At 37.6% G+C, this 19,437-nt stretch overlaps 2 protein-coding genes across 4 annotated transcripts; one reads left to right on the forward strand and one right to left on the reverse strand.

The window, feature by feature from the left end:
* The first annotated feature begins 2,465 nt into the window (after window positions 1-2,465).
* Window positions 2,466-11,181, forward strand: cenpq (centromere protein Q). 2 transcript variants are annotated; one of them, XM_051903870.1, is made up of 9 exons: window positions 2,466-2,527; window positions 3,910-3,999; window positions 5,362-5,416; window positions 6,534-6,639; window positions 6,738-6,806; window positions 7,119-7,248; window positions 7,326-7,461; window positions 7,556-7,633; window positions 10,457-11,181. In XM_051903870.1, the coding sequence occupies exons 2-8, from the start codon at window positions 3,916-3,918 to the stop codon at window positions 7,618-7,620; spliced, it is 645 nt and encodes a 214-aa protein (XP_051759830.1). In that variant the 5' UTR covers window positions 2,466-2,527; window positions 3,910-3,915; the 3' UTR covers window positions 7,621-7,633; window positions 10,457-11,181. The 2 variants fall into 2 exon arrangements, with proteins under 2 accessions (XP_051759830.1, XP_051759827.1); XM_051903867.1 differs by having other exon boundaries at window positions 7,326-7,445.
* LOC127517764 (C3a anaphylatoxin chemotactic receptor-like) lies at window positions 10,658-18,542 on the reverse strand. Of its 2 annotated transcripts, XM_051903860.1 has the most exons (3): window positions 17,911-18,542; window positions 14,433-14,557; window positions 10,658-12,406 (listed from the first exon to the last, which is right to left on the reverse strand). In XM_051903860.1, the coding sequence occupies exon 3, from the start codon at window positions 12,397-12,399 to the stop codon at window positions 11,341-11,343; it is 1,059 nt and encodes a 352-aa protein (XP_051759820.1). In that variant the 5' UTR covers window positions 12,400-12,406; window positions 14,433-14,557; window positions 17,911-18,542; the 3' UTR covers window positions 10,658-11,340. The 2 variants fall into 2 exon arrangements, with proteins under 2 accessions (XP_051759820.1, XP_051759812.1); XM_051903852.1 differs by having other exon boundaries at window positions 14,433-18,542.
* Window positions 18,543-19,437: the final 895 nt, after the last annotated feature.

The raw sequence follows: 19,437 nt of genomic DNA on the forward strand, positions 1-19,437 counted from the left end.
AGTGATAGATGAGAAGTGATAGATAGATAGATAGATAGATAGATGGATGAGAAGTGATGGATGAGAAGAGAGATAGATGAGAAGTCATAGATAGATAGATAGATAGATAGATGGATGAGAAGTGATGGATGAGAAGAGAGATAGATGAGAAGTCATAGATAGATAGATAGATAGATAGATACAGTGGGTACGGAAAGTATTCAGACCCCCTTAAATTTTTCACTCTTTGTTATATTGCAGCCATTTGCTAAAATCATTTAAGTTCATTTTTTTTCCTCATTAATGTACACACAGCACCCCATATTGACAGAAAAACACATAATTGTTGACATTTTTGCAGATTTATTAAAAAAGAAAAACTGAAATATCACATGGTCCTAAGTATTCAGACCCTTTGCTGTGACACTCATATATTTAACTCAGGTGCTGTCCATTTCTTCTGATCATCCTTGAGATGGTTCTACACCTTCATTTGAGTCCAGCTGTGTTTGATTATACTGATTGGACTTGATTAGGAAAGCCACACACCTGTCTATATGAGACCTTACAGCTCACAGTGCATGTCAGAGCAAATGAGAGTCATGAGGTCAAAGGAACTGAATGAAGAGCTCAGAGACAGAATTGTGGCAAGGCACAGATCTGGCCAAGGTTACAAAAAAATTTCTGCTGCACTTAAGGTTCCTAAGAGCACAGTGGCCTCCATAATCCTTAAATGGAAGACGTTTGGGATGACCAGAACCCTTCCTAGAGCTGGCCGTCCGGCCAAACTGAGCTATCGGGGGAGAAGAGCCTTGGTGAGAGAGGTAAAGAAGAACCCAAAGATCACTGTGGCTGAGCTCCAGAGATGCAGTCGGCAGATGGGAGAAAGTTGTAGAAAGTCAACCATCACTGCAGCCCTCCACCAGTCGGGGCTTTATGGCAGAGTGGCCCGACGGAAGCCTCTCCTCAGTGCAAGACACATGAAAGCCCGCATGGAGGACTCCAAGATGGTGAGAAATAAGATTCTCTGGTCTGATGAGACCAAAATAGAACTTTTTGGCCTTAATTCTCAGCGGTATGTGTGGAGAAAGCCAGGCACTGCGCATCACCTGTCCAATACAGTCCCAACAGTGAAGCATGGTGGTGGCAGCATCATGCTGTGGGGGTGTTTTTCAGCTGCAGGGACAGGACGACTGGTTGCAATCGAGGAAAAGATGAATGCGGCCAAGTACAGGGATATCCTGGACGAAAACCTTCTCCAGAGTGCTCAGGACCTCAGACTGGGCCGAAGGTTTACCTTCCAACAAGACAATGACCCTAAGCACACAGCTAAAATAACGAAGGAGTGGCTTCACAACAACTCCGTGACTGTTCTTGAATGGCCCAGCCAGAGCCCTGACTTAAACCCAATTGAGCATCTCTGGAGAGACCTAAAAATGGCTGTCCACCAACGTTTACCATCCAACCTGACAGAACTGGAGAGGATCTGCAAGGAGGAATGGCAGAGGATCCCCAAATCCAGGTGTGAAAAACTTGTTGCATCTTTCCCAAAAAGACTCATGGCTGTATTAGATCAAAAGGGTGCTTCTACTAAATACTGAGCAAAGGGTCTGAATACTTAGGACCATGTGATATTTCAGTTTTTCTTTTTTAATAAATCTGCAAAAATGTCAACAATTCTGTGTTTTTCTGTCAATATGGGGTGCTGTGTGTACATTAATGAGGGAAAAAAATGAACTTAAATGATTTTAGCAAATGGCTGCAATATAACAAAGAGTGAAAAATTTAAGGGGGTCTGAATACTTTCCGTACCCACTGTAATAGATAGATAGATGGATGGATGAGAAGTGATGGATGAGAAGAGAGATAGATGAGAAGTCATAGATAGATAGATAGATAGATAGATGGATGAGAAGTGATGGATGAGAAGAGAGATAGATGAGAAGTCATAGATAGATAGATAGATAGATAGATAGATGGATGAGAACTGATGGATGAGAAGAGAGATAGATGAGAAGTCATAGATAGATAGATAGAGAGAGAGAGAGAGAGAGATTAAATGAGTTTAAATGGCAGTAATAGTACATAGAATGGCAGCTTCATTGAGTCTAATGGGCTTCAGTGTGTTTAAATTTGAATTTTTGACAGTTGGAGTTTAATGGAATGTTCAGATTTTCAATGTAAGTCAATGGGAGTTTTTTCCAGTTTTAATCAGCATTTTTAGGAAAACCATAAGTCGGATCAGTCTGAAAAGATATAGCAACTCGAGTCAGAACAGTCTGGAGGTCTAGTCCGAGTTTGGTGGTTGTAGCTTGAACAGTCTAGGAGGAGTAGCAGGGCAAAATTTAGTCTAAGAAAAATAAGCTTAAATAGAATATCAATATGTTGGCTTTTTCAAGCCAACTTAATTAATGCAAACGAGAACATTTAATAAAAAGAAAGTTATCAAACAACAGCACGTGGTACGAGAAGGAACCAATGAAGTGTCAGTTCTGTCAGCGCATGCGCAGTTCACTTCCCGCTTTGAATCGTGTGGCGCGAATCTGAGGTGAGTATTGAAGGTGCTGTCGCGGTGGATGTGTCGTATATAGACGATTAATTCGCGCGGTTTGTTTTGTTTTGAGCGCACAGTATGTCCCAAAACGTTACAGTTTTACCTCAGCGTGTTTTCTGTGAGCTGTTTCTAAACTGAACGTGAGCGACGCGACGCGATAAAAGCAGATGCTTCCAGTAATAAACGAAGCTGTCTAGATTTGACGTGTTGCGTCGATCTCTTTTAGTTTACACATAGTGAAATATTCTCAAATACTATATATAACATTACCATGGTACTTCAAAGAATACTATGGTACAACCCAAGCTAACAAAGAACGTTCCCACAACTTTCACTAATGTTTTGTATATAAATGTTAAGATTAAACGTTATTTAAATAACATTAATAATTGATATGCGTTCTCATGATTTTGAGAGAAATGATTTTAGAACAACATTCTTCATGATGGTTTTACATAACGTTGAGAAAACAGCACTTTCGTGATATCCTATATTTGATGAATGTTAATGTTAACCTTCTTGGAATATTACAAATAAACATTCAAAGAATGTTATATTGTGAGTAAAAATACGGTTTGTACTAACATTATCATAACCTTTTAAATAACACGACATTTTAACGTTTTAGAAACGTTGCAAATCACTTTTCCCACAACATAAATTTTTAGCTGGAGAGAAAGTTTGCTTTAAAAAATCAATGGGCAACTGAAAAGGCTTTGTTTCCTTTAAAAAAGAAAAGAAAAAGTATTTATTCATATCCATAATACTCTAAATATATACTTAATCTGTAAATATGTCTATTCTGATTTAAAGGGATAGTTCACCCAAAAAGCGACCCAAGATGTAGGTGTCTTTTTTCTTCAGTAGAACAGTAAAGAAGATTTTTAGCTGAAACCGTGGTCCTTGGTGGTTCATATAATGGAAGTCAATGGGTGCCGTCACTTTTAGAGTCAGAAAAACATATGCAGGCAAAACAGAATTAATTCCAGTGGCTCCTGATGATTCATTGATTTCTTAATGTTGGAAATAATGTTCAGTTTCTTGCACAGACCGATCGTTACGATTTTTAGTTACGGGTATTCATTTTGTTTTGCCTTCATATGTTTTTTTGACTGGCACCCATTGACTTCCACTATATGAACCACCAACAACCACAGTTTCAGCTTCGTGTGAACAGGCCTTTAACCTGACTGTGTCTTTATACTTTTTCATATTTGTGTACATGCACTGTAAAGGGCCTTTCGACGTGAATGTATGTGTGTTATATTTGTACCTTACCTGATTTTCTAGGGCCTTGTCTCTATAGAGAGAAGTTTTAAATGTTAACTGGAGGTTCCCCTAGGTTTTATAGACTCTGTTTATGTTTTTCTGTGCAGCTTTTCATGATGAAAACAGCCCGAGGATCAGGAAGGGCATCCACACAGGGCCCCAAAGGAGCCGCAGAGAGGAAGATGCACAAACCTCAAGTGAATTTGTTATTTTTACTATTTATTTTGCCATTGCAGTCTTTTATTGAACATTTATATGACACTGCACACAATTAATAACATGTATAAATAGTGTTTATCTATGTTACAGTTACAAATTACAGTTACTAAACATCCAAACACTATGCCAAATTAAGTTGGCAATAATATAGTTTTTTTGATATGCTCTAAATTTGATAATTTGGCTTCTAAAGTGCATCTGAAAAAGCATAAGAAATATTTTTTTTTTCTGATCACTATAATGTTTCAAAAAATAATCAAAATCTCTAAAATATAATGTTCATAAGAAGGAAGTAATAAAGTGGAAATATTAAGGACTGTGCGATTGTCTTTTCTTCCCTGTTGTAATGGATATCTGAGTAAAACAGGAAGTTATTTTGATTAAAGGTTACAAGGTGATTTTAATAAACACTGCAATATTCAATAAAAAATAAGCATTGTCCATTTTGATTTCATGGTGACTTTAAAGGATTAGTTTACTTCAGAATTCAAATTTCCTGATAATTTACTCACCCCCATGTCATCCAAGATGTTTATGTCTTCTTCAGTCGAAAATAAATGAAGGTTTTTGAGGAAAACATTCCAGGATTTTTCTCCATATAGTGGACTTCACTGGGGTTCAACGGGTTGAAGGTCCAAATGTCAGTTTCAGTGCAGCTTCAAAGAGCTCTACATGATCCCAGACGAGGAATAAGAGTCTTATCTAGAGAAACCATCGGACATTTTCTAAAAAAAAAAAAAAAAAAATTATATACTTTTTAACCACAAATGCTCGTCTTGCACTGCTCTGTGATGCTCCACGCATTACGTAATCACGTTGGAAAGGTCACACATGATGTAGGCGGAAGTACCGATCCAGTGTCTACAAAGTGAACGTGCAAAGAGTTTTTCGCCCTACCGCGGTGCTTCCGCCTACGTCACGCGTGACCTTTCCAACATGATTACGTAATGCGTGGAGCATCACAGAGCAGTGCAAGACGAGCATTTGTGGTTAAAAAGTATATAAATTTTACTTTTTTTTTAGTGTGTGACCGATCGCTTCGCTAGATAAGACCCTTATTCCTCATCTGGGATCATGTAGAGCTCTTTGAAGCTGCACTGAAACTGACATTTGGACCTTCAACCCGTTGAACCCCAGTGAAGTCCACTATATGGAGAAAAATCCTGGAATGTTTTCCTCAAAAACCTTCATTTCTTTTCCACTGAAGAAAGAAAGACATAAACATCTTAGATGACATGGGGGTTAGCTTCATATTCAGTTTCATATTCATTTATGTAACCTGAATTTCATGTTATGCATTAATAATGAAATCTGCTATATTGTTCAACTCTTTCTTTCAGAAGTCCAAGCCCACTGCTGAGGGCCCACATCTGGAGCCATCTAAGAAAAACTGCAGTAAGTTGAGCAATGATGGCAGATGTCTGTACTTGAACACATTAGCAGACTCGTTGCGTAAAGTGAGGATGTTTTGAAACTCATTTGTCAATTTGTTAAAGAAAGTTTGCCAAAAAAATCAATGGGCTATTGAAAAGGCTTTGCTTCCTCTTTCTCCTGAAATGTAAATTGTCATCATTCACACATGCACACACACGCGTCTTTCCAAACACGTATGACTGTTTTCTTCAACACTAAAGGAGAAGTAGAAGACTCATGCTGATCTTTATCATGCAGTAAAAGCAGTGGTCATATTGCTGTTGAATACAGGGGAAAACTGTACATCTTGCAAAAATCTCATTGATGAGTATGAAAGCTCACAGAATAAAAAATAAAAAAATAGCGACTTTTTATCTTGCAATTCTGATTTTATAACTCGCAACTGTGAGTTTATGTCTTGCAATTCTGAAAAAAAGTCAGAATTGCGATATCTTGCAGTTAAAGCTGGCAATTCTGGGGTTTTTCTCTCAGAATTGTGATATTAACTCACAGATGTTCGAAGGCGTCACCACAAAATTAAAAGAATGATAATTTTTTATTTAAAGAGAATGTTTTCTGTTAGCTTTCTTGTATTATGACATTATTTATTTGAATCAATTAAGCAATTTTCACATTACTGTAATGCAAAAAATGTTCTCATCTGCATTACAGAAAATATTTATACATGTTAGTAGTTGTTTACTGCTTTAATGCTGATTTAAATACTAAAAAATATTGAATTACACAAATGTGAGACTTATGACAATCATGAAAGAATGGAACTTACAAAAAAAAGTTTGTCAGAATTGTGAGATTAAAAAGTTGCAATTAAACTTTTTTTTTTTTTTTAATTGATTTATTCTGTGATGAAACAAGCTTCCATTGTTGAGTGCTTGTATTTCTTCATTACAAGCAAAACCAAAACCAAAACCAAAGATGTGCAAGTCTGAAAAAAGGAAGTAATGATGACAGATTTGGCATTTTCGGCTGATTTTTTTAATTTTTTTTTTTAATTGTGTCTGAATATAATTGCTTATTTGTTGCACAGTAAAATATAGTGTAACGGTTTTTCTGTTGTCTTTATTTCACCTGATTTCAGTTAAAACCTCAACAAAGGCTAAAAAGAGTAAGAATCAGGGAAATTGGAAGCCACTGACCAAGTCTTCCTTACTGGCTCTGGAGAACATGCTTAGTTTGTCGATTCTGTGAGTAACACTGTGTTATGCAATAATTATGTGCTGTGCCAGATAGCGTCATCTTCACGGTCTGATTTTGTTGTTGTTTTATCTTGCCTTTGTCTCAGATCTGTTCTGGCATTGAAAAACAAAGAAAAAGAAGAATCACAGATGCATCTCAACCGCCTTAAAGATCGGTAAGAGACAATCTGTCAAACATCTTTGGTATCCCAGCTAACAGGGAACGTTCTGGCAAAGTTATGAACAAACGTTCTTCCAGTAACGTTAATGGAACGTTCGTGCGAAGTTATCTGGTCTTTAATAATGTTCTCAGAACGTTAGCACAAAAACATTGTTCATAGAACTTTTTTGCAGCAATGCACTGTCCGTTTAACATTTTTAAATGTTACTAATACTTTTGTGATGTTTAGAGAACATTCAGATTTATCATTATAGTTATCATCTTTGGTGTGAACGGGCCTTAATGCTTTCTCAATGTGTTTTCGCAGGTTCCTGGCTAAGTGTGCGCAGCTTTCTGTTCCCCCAAGAAAACATGGAGACATTATGCGTGTGTCCCATCAGTTCAAAGCTGAGAGTAAGAAGTCCGAACACGGCAAGAAGACGCTTGAGTCTCTAGAGGTGATGAACAAGTCAAGATGATCATTTGTTCGTGACATAACCAGACATTAACCTTTACGTGTGCTGGACCTGTTTAGGAGAACATGGGCTCGATTGTTAGCACTCTTGAGGAGATGGAGGTGAAGACAGATCATTTGGAGGAGAAATGCAGGATGATGAGAAGCAAACTAGACGATGAAGAGGAAAAGGCACAGGAGGTTCAAGCGTGCTTCAGTAATTTGATAACACACAACTGGTTTCACTTAAACAGAACGTGACCGCTTCTGTCTGTTGTTTTATCATGGTGTTTAACTCTGATCTGTTCCAGTTTCTCCAACTGTCAGAACAGACGGTCCTGCGTCTTCCTGCTGTACCGTCTCGCCCTGCCAATGAGCCGACGCTACAGGTACGTCACACTTCCCTTAAGAAAATTAATCTTGGTTTTGCTACAATAAAACTGAAGAAATCATGGTTATTGTAGTTAAACGGTGGTAACCACAAACTAACCAAGATTTTGCTACTTTAACCTTAGTTTAATCATGATATTTGTAGTAAAACTGTGGTTATACAAATGATGATCTGCCAAAAAAAAAAAAACATGGTTACTACACTTTTACTATAATGAAACCATGGTTTCACTTCCTGTCAAATGAGCCCTATGTACTAAAGTCAAGATTACTTTGTACACTTCCTATTTCACCTCAAAATCAAAAGAATGACAAGTTAGGCTTTACTTAAAGAGAATGTTTTATTTATTTATTTTTTGCATGATGACATCCTTGACAATTTTCACATTACTGTAATGCAAAAAATTTCTTGTTTGCATTACACACAAAATATTTATACGTTAATATATGCTTAAATACAAAATTGTATTACAGAATTGTGAGACTGACATTCAGGAACGAATAATGGAAATTACAAAAAAAGGTTTATTGCATTGCTCTAATTATGATTTGTGGGGAAAATATTTATTTTCCATAAAAATGTCACTCTAATGTTTTGACATTTAAGCAATTTTTGCATTACTGTAATGCAAAAAAAGACCATTTATAGCCAATACAGTCAATTTACCATAGGAAATATATGGGTTTTAAAGGTTTTTAACAGTTATAGCGCCACCTATAGTCCAATCTCCATAAAAGTTTGCATTCTTGTTTAAAATATAATCCTATTGGCCACTTGGCCACGCCCCTTTTCTAAATTACCCTGTTATAGCTACCCAAAGGGTGAAGTTAAACTTTTTTTTGATAACTATTCATTAAGAGAGTTCCAAGAATTGTGCTGCATTGGTTTTATTGAGGTTGAGCCCAAAACCTAGGACTAGTTTGCCAAAGTGGGGTTTTCAAATGATCTCCGATATTTAACGAACGTTTTGATGGACAGAGGCGGTCCTAGAGGCAAAGTTTCTCATTATAAAGAGTTCTATCATGTGGCACGAACGTCGTGAGCATGTGCAAAAAATCACACGATACACAATCCTTCACGCACATGAAAAATGCGAAGGTGCCCCCCCAATGGCCAGTTTCTTTCGAAATTCTTACAGCCCTCTAAGGCTGTTAACTTTGCCTGATAGCTGCTCAAAATTCATTGGCTGATGGCGAACATGTTTTTTGAGATACGTCAAGGTCCTCATAGACAATCATGGCACCTCGGACAAAGACACGGCATGCCATTTTTCAAGTCAGTTAGACTAACGGTGAAGTAGTTATAGCCCTTTTTTATGTTTTTTTGCTGTTATAGCACCACCAAGTGGCCAGTCGCTGCGTCCTTTTTCACGTGACCACAGAATGAGCTCTTACATAGGTGTGCTGAGTTTGGGACCGTGAATCGAAATTTCAACATTTTTTTTGATAATCATTGACAATCAGACTCCAGACAATCTCGCTGCACTGGTTTGGTTCCGATCGGGCCAAAAACCTAGGACTAGTTCACAAAAGTAGGTTTTTCAAAAAATCCAAAATACCCAAAAATTTCAACTTTGAATTTTGTCCGCCTTGAGCCAACGATTCCAACAATATAAGACACTTGAGTCTACGCCTAACTGTTCAGGAGCCATTTCGTACTTTTGACCAAACATAGCGTCCCCGTCAGGCCGATCGGGGCGAGCCTTGGTGACGTTGTAGAAGGTGTGAGTACTACCAGTCCTCAAAGTTTCAAGTCTCTACGACTTACGGTTTGGTTTGCCCGATCACTTTTAGGGGAGAATGCTGATCCTTGGAAATTTTAACAATTACAATAGAGTTTCAGTGCTTGAACCCCTAAAACATTGTGAGACTAATGAGAATCATGAAAGAATAATGGAAATGACAAAAAAGGTTTATTGCATTGCTGCAATTAATGATGATTTACAGGGAAAATGTTTTTATTTGCCATGAAAATAATATCATAATGTTGAATCTTAATGGTCCTATTTTCTTTATGCAAAATGTAATTTCTTACCGTTTCATTTTGATTTCGGGTGAATTGGGACATAGTATATTTTAGACCTTTCTTCCAACTAAGTAAGTTGTTTTGTTCCTTTGGTTGCGATCTGAGTAATATCAATATTGATTTAACCACTTTGGAATTTACATTTACTTTTCACTTTGACCACAAGTCGTGTCTTGCTATAGTATCTCTTTTGATGATAAAACAGTACTGTTATCTTAGTTATCTTGAAAACAGCCTTAGGTGCCGGTTCACATTTTAACCGCAAAAATGCAAGACGTAGGTCAGTAAGGCGAGAAAAAAAACCGTTGTGTGAGACTTCAAAAGATGCAAGAAAAACAATGAAAAAGTAGTACAGTGAAATGGAAAAACTTGTTCTGTGTAAACAGCTCTTGATAATTGCTTTATTTGAGGTGAATGAATCAACCGAGGGTGGGCGTGTTCTCAGGCCGAGCCTGTCTGTTTTTTGTTCTGATAGCGAATATGGCTCTAGTTTTGACACCTTCCTCACCACATCTTCACGGAAATACACAGTGCACAACTTAAAACTCATGTTGAGAAACGTGCCTTCACCTTATATGGAACACTAACATACTTATACAGACAGACTTGATGCAATCTTTTTCAGGAAAAGCAGTTTCAACACTAAACACTTTTTAGAAGTGTTGTGCAAGTATGCTTTTGTTAATCACAACAAATGTTTGACTAGGATCCAAAATGAAGGGGTCATTGCTGCATAATGAAGGTCAGGCAGGTGATTTGATTTGCCTGCTAAACTAGCGTGTGATTGGTCCTTCAGGAGCACCTGATGAAGATCGTCCCCAATCCTCCCGCAGTGGTCAGAGCACTTCAGACGGCTCCGGCACTCGGGGATGTGAGGGCCTTTCTGGAGCTCGCACATAAACAGGTGGATTCAGTACAAGCCGCTCATAGAGACACAGCCCTGGACTGACCTTCACAGAAGGAGACCGTTTCTTAAGTTTACACAGACACAAACAGCTGATAAACAAAATAACTGCTTATTTATTTCAAAAATGAAAGAACTAGACACCGAAATTACATGCATCTCAAGCATTAATGCAACAATATCAACAATCAATGAATCAATTCAATTCAATTCAGAAGATTTAGCTTTCTCGCCTCTATCAGATAATATATGGCAAATTGATCAACAGCTTCTTTATTTATAATCTTTAAGATGGAGATGGCAAGTTTGGTATGTACCAGATGTTCTTTCATTTATGTGTGATCTGTTTTAAATGTTTTGCCAATAATCTGGGTGACTAGTTAAGCAGATAATATTTCTACTGCATGGACATAAGAGAATATTCTTTAGTAATGTTTAATGATTTAAGCCTCAAAAGCCTTCAGTCAAAGCAAGCAAGTCCAGAGGGAAAGCCTTGTCTTTCATTTGCTGTTAAGTTTCTAAAATGCAAAGTGCTACAATAATACATCCAAATTGGTGTCTGAAACACTTTCATGTCCATCGAATGGTTATAAAATTGAATGTAAAGTCTCAGTCCATCACATGCACCATGTGATTTATTCCTGTTGTCAATTTTTCATGATTTGCCCGCTCAAAAGCACCTGAGATCTGCTTGTTTGTCCAAATTTCTTGACCTCCTGACTCTTGCTAGAGCCGGTCACAGATCGGCACTTTACGCTAAAGCTCTTCAAGCTCCCCTAAAACTGAGAGTCTCTCCTTCGCAAGGACTTTCTTCGTAAAGACTCGGATAATTCCTCATTGAAGACTCGCTCGATTGTTGAGAGAAGTGAGGCACGAATGGTGCGGCCGAGTCCACGAGCTGCAAACACGTACAGGATGGGGTTGAGTGCGCTCTTAATGTAAACTAGAAATAGCGCCACATAAGCGCCTGCAATCACTCTTTCTTTGAGCTTCGGGTGATCCTGTGAGAGAGCCCTTAAGAAGCGGCAGGTGAAGTAAGGCACCCAGCAGGTTAGGAAGAGGAGCATGGTGAGAAAGAGGACCCGGTAGAGACGAGTCAGCCGGTGGGTTGTGTAACCTGGTCCAGATGACGTGGTAGGGGAAGACATTGCGCTTTCGGCCTTCTTTGCGCAAAAAATCACTGCAATATTGCACGACATGAAGATCACCAGCGGTAGCAAGAATCCTGCCAAGGTTTCCACAACTATTAAGGCTTGTCCTACTCCCAAATCACTTTCTATGCAGGCCGTACGGTTCTCCCAGAGAATGATTTTGGCTGTGCCAATGTAGGGTAAAGCGAACAATGCCGCTAACACCCAGATTGCAACGCAGGCCAACGGCACGGCCCAACGAGGGCGCTTCATTCGTGCCCAAACTGGTCTAAGGAGACATAAGCAGCGCTCCACTGCGACGGCGCACAGCAAAAACGCGCTCGCGTACAATCCGAGGCAGCGCAGGTAAATGACCAGCTTACATGCGGTTTCCCCCAATGTCCAAGTGAAGTGGTTCACCAAGTACGGCACCATTAGTGGCGTACGTAACAGCAGCACCAAGTCTGCAAGCGCCAGGTTTACTACATAGATCCGGAAGCTGTCGGCGCTCTGCGTCTCTGTGGATCCCTTATTGCGGCACCAAACTCGAACCCCCAACGCCCAGACCACCAGACCGTTTAGAGAAACACCCACGATGAAGATCATCACGGTCACGATCATCTGCAGAATGCGCATGCCTTCGCTGGGGTAGACAGATGTGTGGTTGGAGCTTGAAGTGTCATTTATCAGCAGTTTGTCAGACATTGATACTCTGTGAAAATACAGATGAGACAAGTTCACACCCAGTCTACTCCAATCACACATGGTTAAAAAACATTTCACTCTTAAAAATAAAGGTTACAAAAGAAGGTTTTCCCAGCGATGCAATAGGAGAAGCATTTTTGGTTCCTACAAGAACCTTTCAGTGAACAGTTCTTAAAGGGTTAGTTCACCCAAAAATGAAAATTCTGTCATTAATTAGTCACCCTCATGTCGTTCCACACCTGTAAGATAATAATGAGTCGGCGTTCTGATGTAGAACCTGGAAGCGCTGAACTCAAACAACGTATGAGAATGACACAGAAGAGAAGAGATTGTTGAATAAAGTTGTTACTTTTGTTTTTGTGCACAAAAAGTATTCTTGTCTCTTCATAACATTAAGATTGAACCACTGCAGTCACGTGACTGTTTTAACAATGTCTTTAGTACCTTTCTGGACTTTGAAAGTGTTGATTATATTGCTGTCTATGGACGAGTCATATACCTCTCGAATTTCATCAAAAATATTTTAATTTGTGTTCTGAAGATGAACGAAGGTCTTACGGGTGTGGAATGACATGAGGGTGAGTAATTAATGACAATATTTTTATTTTTGGGTGAACTAACCCTTTAAAAGCTTTTTAAGACATTTTAAAAATCTAAAGAACGTTTTTCCCTTTACACTCTTAAAAATAAGGTTGCTTAATTGGCATCAATGGTTCCACGAAGAACCACAGAACCTTTCCATTGCCCAAAAGTTTCTGTAAAGTGGAAAATGTTCTTTAGATTATTAAAATGTTCTTCACACTAAGGAAATAATTGCTGCGAATGGAATTGCTGCGAAAACCATTTTGGATAAATTTTAAAGGAACCATAAATGCCAATAAGGAACTAAGGAAGGACATTTTCAAGAGTGTATGTTCAATGGTGATAAAATGAAGAAAGTTCAGTTTCCTCTTTTCAAAAGTATTATGAAATTATAGAAACATGCTCTTTCAATGAAATGTATGGCCAGTAGGTACTATTTAATTTACTGTTCAAATTAAATACACTTTGTTCCAGTAAGAGAACACAAACATTGTACAGATGCAAAAACACAGCCACTATGTCAAGAACTAGTGTGGCCAACCAGCAGTTAACCAATGGGTAATCAGTCTTACTTTTCAAATTCAAATTGGACTAATCTACATTTTTATGTAACTGACCTGAAGAAGTTATGACAGGTTGAATAAACTGCTTAGACTAGTCTTACAAGTTTGTCATCAGCTGTTTTTTTTTCTTCAAGATTGGTCATAACTTTTTAGAGTCAGTTACATTTACATTTACATTTTTTTCAGACCTTCAGAATAGTACAAGCTAGGGATTAAGGATATAATAACTGCTTGTTGGTTAGACTAGTTCATAAGACAGTCTTAACATAGCGGCTACATTTATGCAACTAGTCCCAGTCTTAAAGAAAAATATTAGATGACTAATTATCGTGTTCATGGCGAAAGGCCCTTAAGTATTAAAGTTGAGAGTTTGTGCACGAATGATTCCTCAAATCATGTCTAATTGAAGAGATGTTTTCACTTGCTGGACCAAAAAAAAAAATCCCACAGATGCACATGAGCCATATAGAGACTAGAAGATCACATGGACACTTTTGACAGCAAGCAACTACCCAAAATACCTCAGCAACTCTCCTTTAATCACTGAACATCTTTGCCATGGACTGGTAGAGTTGTCAGACCATGCGGCGTGATGCCGTGCATGTTCCTACAAATGGCGAGTCGTAGGAATGTTAACTTTTATCACCTGAAGGCTTACCAGCCACTCGCCCACAGCTGTCCTCCCATTCACAACCTGTTTACACACATCCATAATGCATTCCTGGTATGTGAACACACCTTCAGCGCCACTCATCTAGAACGTGTTCGCTACATAGAGCTTTTTGACAAAAGTTTTGTCTTAAATTCTCTTGAGAAACAATTGATTTTATAGAGATGCATTTTGTAGCATTTTATAGATTTATTAGTTATAGTAGCAGTATGTCTTACCTTTTGAGGCTTTAGTCAGCTGGCGTGGATTGACTCAGAGATCTGAGAGCATGGGTGGTTAACACTGTTTCAGCTGGTGGATTATGAAAAACTGAGAGAGAAGGGAGTGTTTCCTATGCTTTAACCTATTGGTGAAGACAGAGGAGGGTTTTGAGCAAGTCTTTTGCAACAGTCACCATTATTATACTGAATGTCACCATAGAACTACATCTAAATATAGTTTCTTAATTCACATGTCACAGATTTGCTTAATTTATTGCTTCACAAGGTCAGGGATTACAGATTATTTGAGTGCAGAGGTAAATTCTATAAAAACACATTCAGTTGGAGAGAAAATGAGACCTCTGTTTTTTTTTTTAGTAACTAAATATTAACCATTTTTTGCCAATGTAAAAAAAAAAAAAAAATCAAACTGTTCAGTGTGATTTCACCAGTGTATCATTGAGATACTATTATAGTTTTTATTAATTTTTTTTATTATTTTTACATTTTTGAGTTTAGTTCCTATTTTACTCATTTTGTTTTGTCATTTTTATTTGTTTTTAAATGCTGGTAACACTTAGAATAAGGTTTCATTTGTTAACTTTAGTTAATGGGGGACCTATTATGCCCCTTTCACAAGATGTAATAGTCTCTGGTGTCCCCAGAATGTGTCTGTGAAGTTTCAGCTCAAAATACCCCACAGATCATTTATTATAGCTTGTCAAATTTGCCCCTATTTGGGTGTGAGCAAAAACACGTTTTTGTGCGTGTCCCTTTAAATGCAAATGAGCTGCTGCTCCCGGCCCCCTTTCCAGAAGAGGGCGGAGCTTTAACAGCTCGCGCTTCGGTCGCTCAACAACAACAAAGCTGGAGAATCTCACGCAGCCAAAATGAGGATTGTCAGTAACGGTGTTCAGCCTTACATTGTTCAAACCGGAGTCGACACTGATGGAGAGACTCAGGAAGAAGTTACAACTTTTAGACGTTTCTGAATGGTTAGTGGATAAATTTATGTAGTTGCTGTGGAGTTGATTCAGCTCATCGACTACCATGTGCCGTCATGTTAATCTTTTGTGCAAATCCAGCGTTGAATTGACCCTCGTTTGTGAAGCAGTCCGGTGTAAAATGACGGCATGTCAACAACACTCTACTACAACAACTCTTCCTCTTCTCTAAAGCAGCCCAACATGGCCCCGCCCCCTTTGTTGTGTGTTCTTGGGGGTGGGGTTTATGTAAATTTTAGGGTTAGTGATGTCACAAAACCTGGGAAGAAGCTTGTTGTAGTCCTTAAAGGGAACCCCTGGTGTTAAGACTTGTATGGCTTAATATAGCGTAAATGATGTCTCTTACTGAAATATGTAGTAGAAAACCCATGAAAGATTTACATTATTTATGCCATTTTGTTTAGGTGCACAGTGCAATCTATGTCGGTGACGTCAAATGGTTGCACTCACTGAGCTACTGACACTGTCCTATTGCTATTTTTACTGCAACACAACTCGGAATATAATATACGATGCCACATTGTGCAGCTTTTGTTTGTAATTTTCAGTCGATGAGCCACAAGAGAAGCGATTCTATTTTAGAAAGTATGGCAATGATTATATCAGGTACTGTTTATGTGCTTTATTTAATGTTAAAAGCACTAATGTGAGTTTGAATATCATTCTGTGTTCCCAGCTTTTTAGCTGTAATGAACACAACACTGGCTAATTCACCTCAGATCTTGAAAATAAATAAATGGGCACAAGAATGTTCAAACTGTCAACTCAATGTGAACAAACATTCTATGACAAAGATTGGTTCAGTCACTCCGTACGTACTTTAAATAATGTTTAAATGGTGTAATATTTATGAATTTTACTATGTACTTGCCCATTTAATTGTGTCTGCTGTGCTCTTGCTGAGAGAGCCCGCCCACACTCTCTTCTGATTAGCTGTGGTTTTTGACTGATTTTATCACTTGTCGTTGTCACGGCGCGTCTAGTGTGGACAGTCAAATTGCCTGTCGCTGGAATCTTATTGCATTGCGTGTAGTTAGGACATGGTGTAAGTCTTTACTGCTTTACTAGCAATAAGAGGAGAAAAGAATGGGAAGTTGTGCAGAATGTGGATGAATAAAACTTCCTAAGTGCGTCTTTGTTCTCTTCACTTTAGCCCTGATGACTGAGGATTTTTATCTGTATGTTTTGGTGCAACGGTAATCTAGTAACGCATACAGGTCTTAATATCCGTGGGGTTCCTTTTAAAACCCAGTCAGCCTTTTCAATATGAGCCAGAGCGCAAAATTAGTGAGAATGAAAACATCGAAGACGTGCAGTGTCTCTGTGGCTATTCGAACTACTGATGTATGATTGATGTCTGATCACCTGAATGCATTACACACAGTTAAACATGCTGAGAAGATGCTACTGTTTTATACTATCACAGATATCTCGTTTATCACGGAACACACAAGCTTTGAGGCAGTCTGTCTCAATCGAGATGTGTTATAGGCTGCCCATGACAGGCGACTGTAAGCTCTTTCAGCTGTGGTCTACTAAAAGCCTCAAAGGCATCAGGGCTGAAGTAAAGAGAACAAAGACACAGTTAGGAAGTTTTATTCATCCACATTCTTCACAACTTACCATTCTTTTCTCCTCTTATCACTAGTAAAGACTTACATCGCTTCTCTTGTGGCTCATCTTTCATGGGTTTTCTACTACCTATTTCAGTAAGAGACCTCATTTACATTATATTAAGCCATACAAGTCTTAACACCAGGGGTTTCCCTTAAAAAGAGATTTCTGTAAAAGAAAATATCTCCCTTTGCTTTGAACTTTGAGCGTCGTAACTTTGCAGATGTTGTTTATGATCAAACAGCAACATTACACACTAACTAAAGTTAAAAAAGTGAAATCATAATCAAGGACCCCTTTAACTATATTAGTTAATATGTCTACATAATTTATTAATCTTAGTTGATGTTAATTTCAACATTTACTAATACAATTTTAAGATTAAACGTATCTGTTGACATTAGTTCATGCACTCTGAACTAACATGAACATTTTTATTAACTAAATTTAACAAAGGTTAATAATTGCTGTTAAATATATATTGCTCATTGTTTGTTAATTAATGTATTTTAACAAATGAGACCTTATTGTAAAATGTTATCAAAATGTATATGCATTTCTTATTTTTTATTTCAGTTTTAGTTATTTTAGTACATAAGGCTACTAAATGAAAATGAAAGTTTTTTTTTTTTTTTTTTTTTTTGTAGTTTTAGTTAGCTAAAATAACTCTGGATTCCACTCCTGTCCTCCACTAGACACATTTGAGCAAACATTCATATCTGGAGCACAAACGTTGCTGCACAAGTTTCTGATGTTTATTACTTAAAATTTGAAAGAAACCCCCCTCCATAAACTATGAGCAATAGTAACAGTCATTCTTATCTTTGCAAACACTACTACTAAAGCAATGGTTTTATCATATGTAAATGATACTTCACCTGAGACTGATCTAGTAGATACTTGTCTGAGCTCAAACAGTGTGTCATTAGTGTTTCATCATTGCACTGTTGAGACATTGTAAGTTTGGTGGTACTGAAACTTCCGTATAAATAAACCTTGAGATCAGAGTCAGCAATTTTCAGATGTGTTGGTTTAACTGATGCCATCAAAATCCTGTGGCTTTTTTTATTTTTTCATGCTTTTCTCACTTTCTATGAGAATTGAGTTCTTAAGTGTTCTCACATAAAATGTATGTTTTTGTTTCCAATCAACTATATATATGTATATAAGCATGTTGGTGGATGGTTTTGAATCAATGTGACTAACAACTTTATTCATCTGGGGCCGTATGTATAAAGCTGCTCAGAGTAAAATTTTAGTCTTAAGTGTGTCAAAAGTCTAAGAATGACTAAGAAAGATTAAGTGTCAAGACTAGGTCTCAGCTCCTAAATTATTTAGGAGAGATGCAGAGGTCTCCTAACCTAGCTAGGAGTAACAAGATGGCAGCAGAAATGAGGATGACGATATGATGTATTGAGTTATATGATGACATGGAGTTGATAAAATGATATAAACTTGATTGACAACTCTTTTTGTAACTAATAACTTTTAATAAATATTACTTAAACAATTACTAATACATTGAATGCATTTTAATACTTTTAATGACTTTGAATAAACTTTAAATGTAATAACTTCTCCCACTCTACAAATCAATGCTCTGACTGTAGAAATGAAATATTAATGACCTTTTTTGGTTACTGTAAAACTGCAGCAGTGCAGCGGTGATGACTCTGACCCATCAGTCCACAGTAAACAGGCTCTTAAATAGTACTATTGCTACATTTACTACACCAAACATTGTGGCCAAAATTGATGTGCAAAGGTTTTTTTTTTTTTTTCTTTCAGGAAAAACAAAAAAAGCACACACTGACTACAGCATAATAGTTTTAAATATTTCATTGGTTCTCTTGTTTTTGCATGTGTTCAAAATTTCTTTGTATGACAGCCTGGCCAAAAATAATTTGAAATAATTTAAAATAATTTGAAATTTAATTTCATTATCACACATGAAACAATTAACTCCAAGCACAGCTACGAGATATGCTTACATCTTTTAACTTATTTTTAAAAATATTTGAGTTAAGGTTGAAGATACCAATTTTCATATGGTTGGACATCACATTTGGCAGTTCATTGACTCTCCAACTGTCCATCAAGCCATGCAGCAAAAGCAAGCCACTTTTATGTTGATAGTGGGCTTCCCTGGAGTTGTTGGAGCCATTGATGAACTCATGACACATCATTGCTCCAATTGTAAACGAGGAGACACATATCAATAGAAAAATATTCCACACCATCAATTCTAATTTGTAAAACAATGTCTTTTTAAATGATTTATAACAACATTAAATAATTGGTGTGCTACTGTGACTTCACCCTTGGAGGCTCGCTATTGGCTTATTCAGAGGTTGAGGGCGGCCATTTTGAGTTGACATCATTGTAGTCCTTAGTTCACAACACTT

Source organism: Ctenopharyngodon idella, chromosome 1, assembly GCF_019924925.1.
Source record: "Ctenopharyngodon idella isolate HZGC_01 chromosome 1, HZGC01, whole genome shotgun sequence".
NCBI lineage: Eukaryota > Metazoa > Chordata > Actinopteri > Cypriniformes > Xenocyprididae > Ctenopharyngodon > Ctenopharyngodon idella.

Coding starts and splice junctions, on each gene's coding strand:
- cenpq (XM_051903867.1), top strand. CDS start 3,916: ATGATGAAAACAGCCCGAGGATCAGGAAGGGCATCCACACAGGGCCCC. Junction 5,417..6,533: donor GCCATCTAAGAAAAACTGCA/GTAAGTTGAGCA, acceptor ACCTGATTTCAG/TTAAAACCTCAACAAAGGCT. Junction 6,807..7,118: donor CTCAACCGCCTTAAAGATCG/GTAAGAGACAAT, acceptor GTGTTTTCGCAG/GTTCCTGGCTAAGTGTGCGC.
- LOC127517764 (XM_051903860.1), bottom strand. CDS start 12,399: ATGTCTGACAAACTGCTGATAAATGACACTTCAAGCTCCAACCACACA.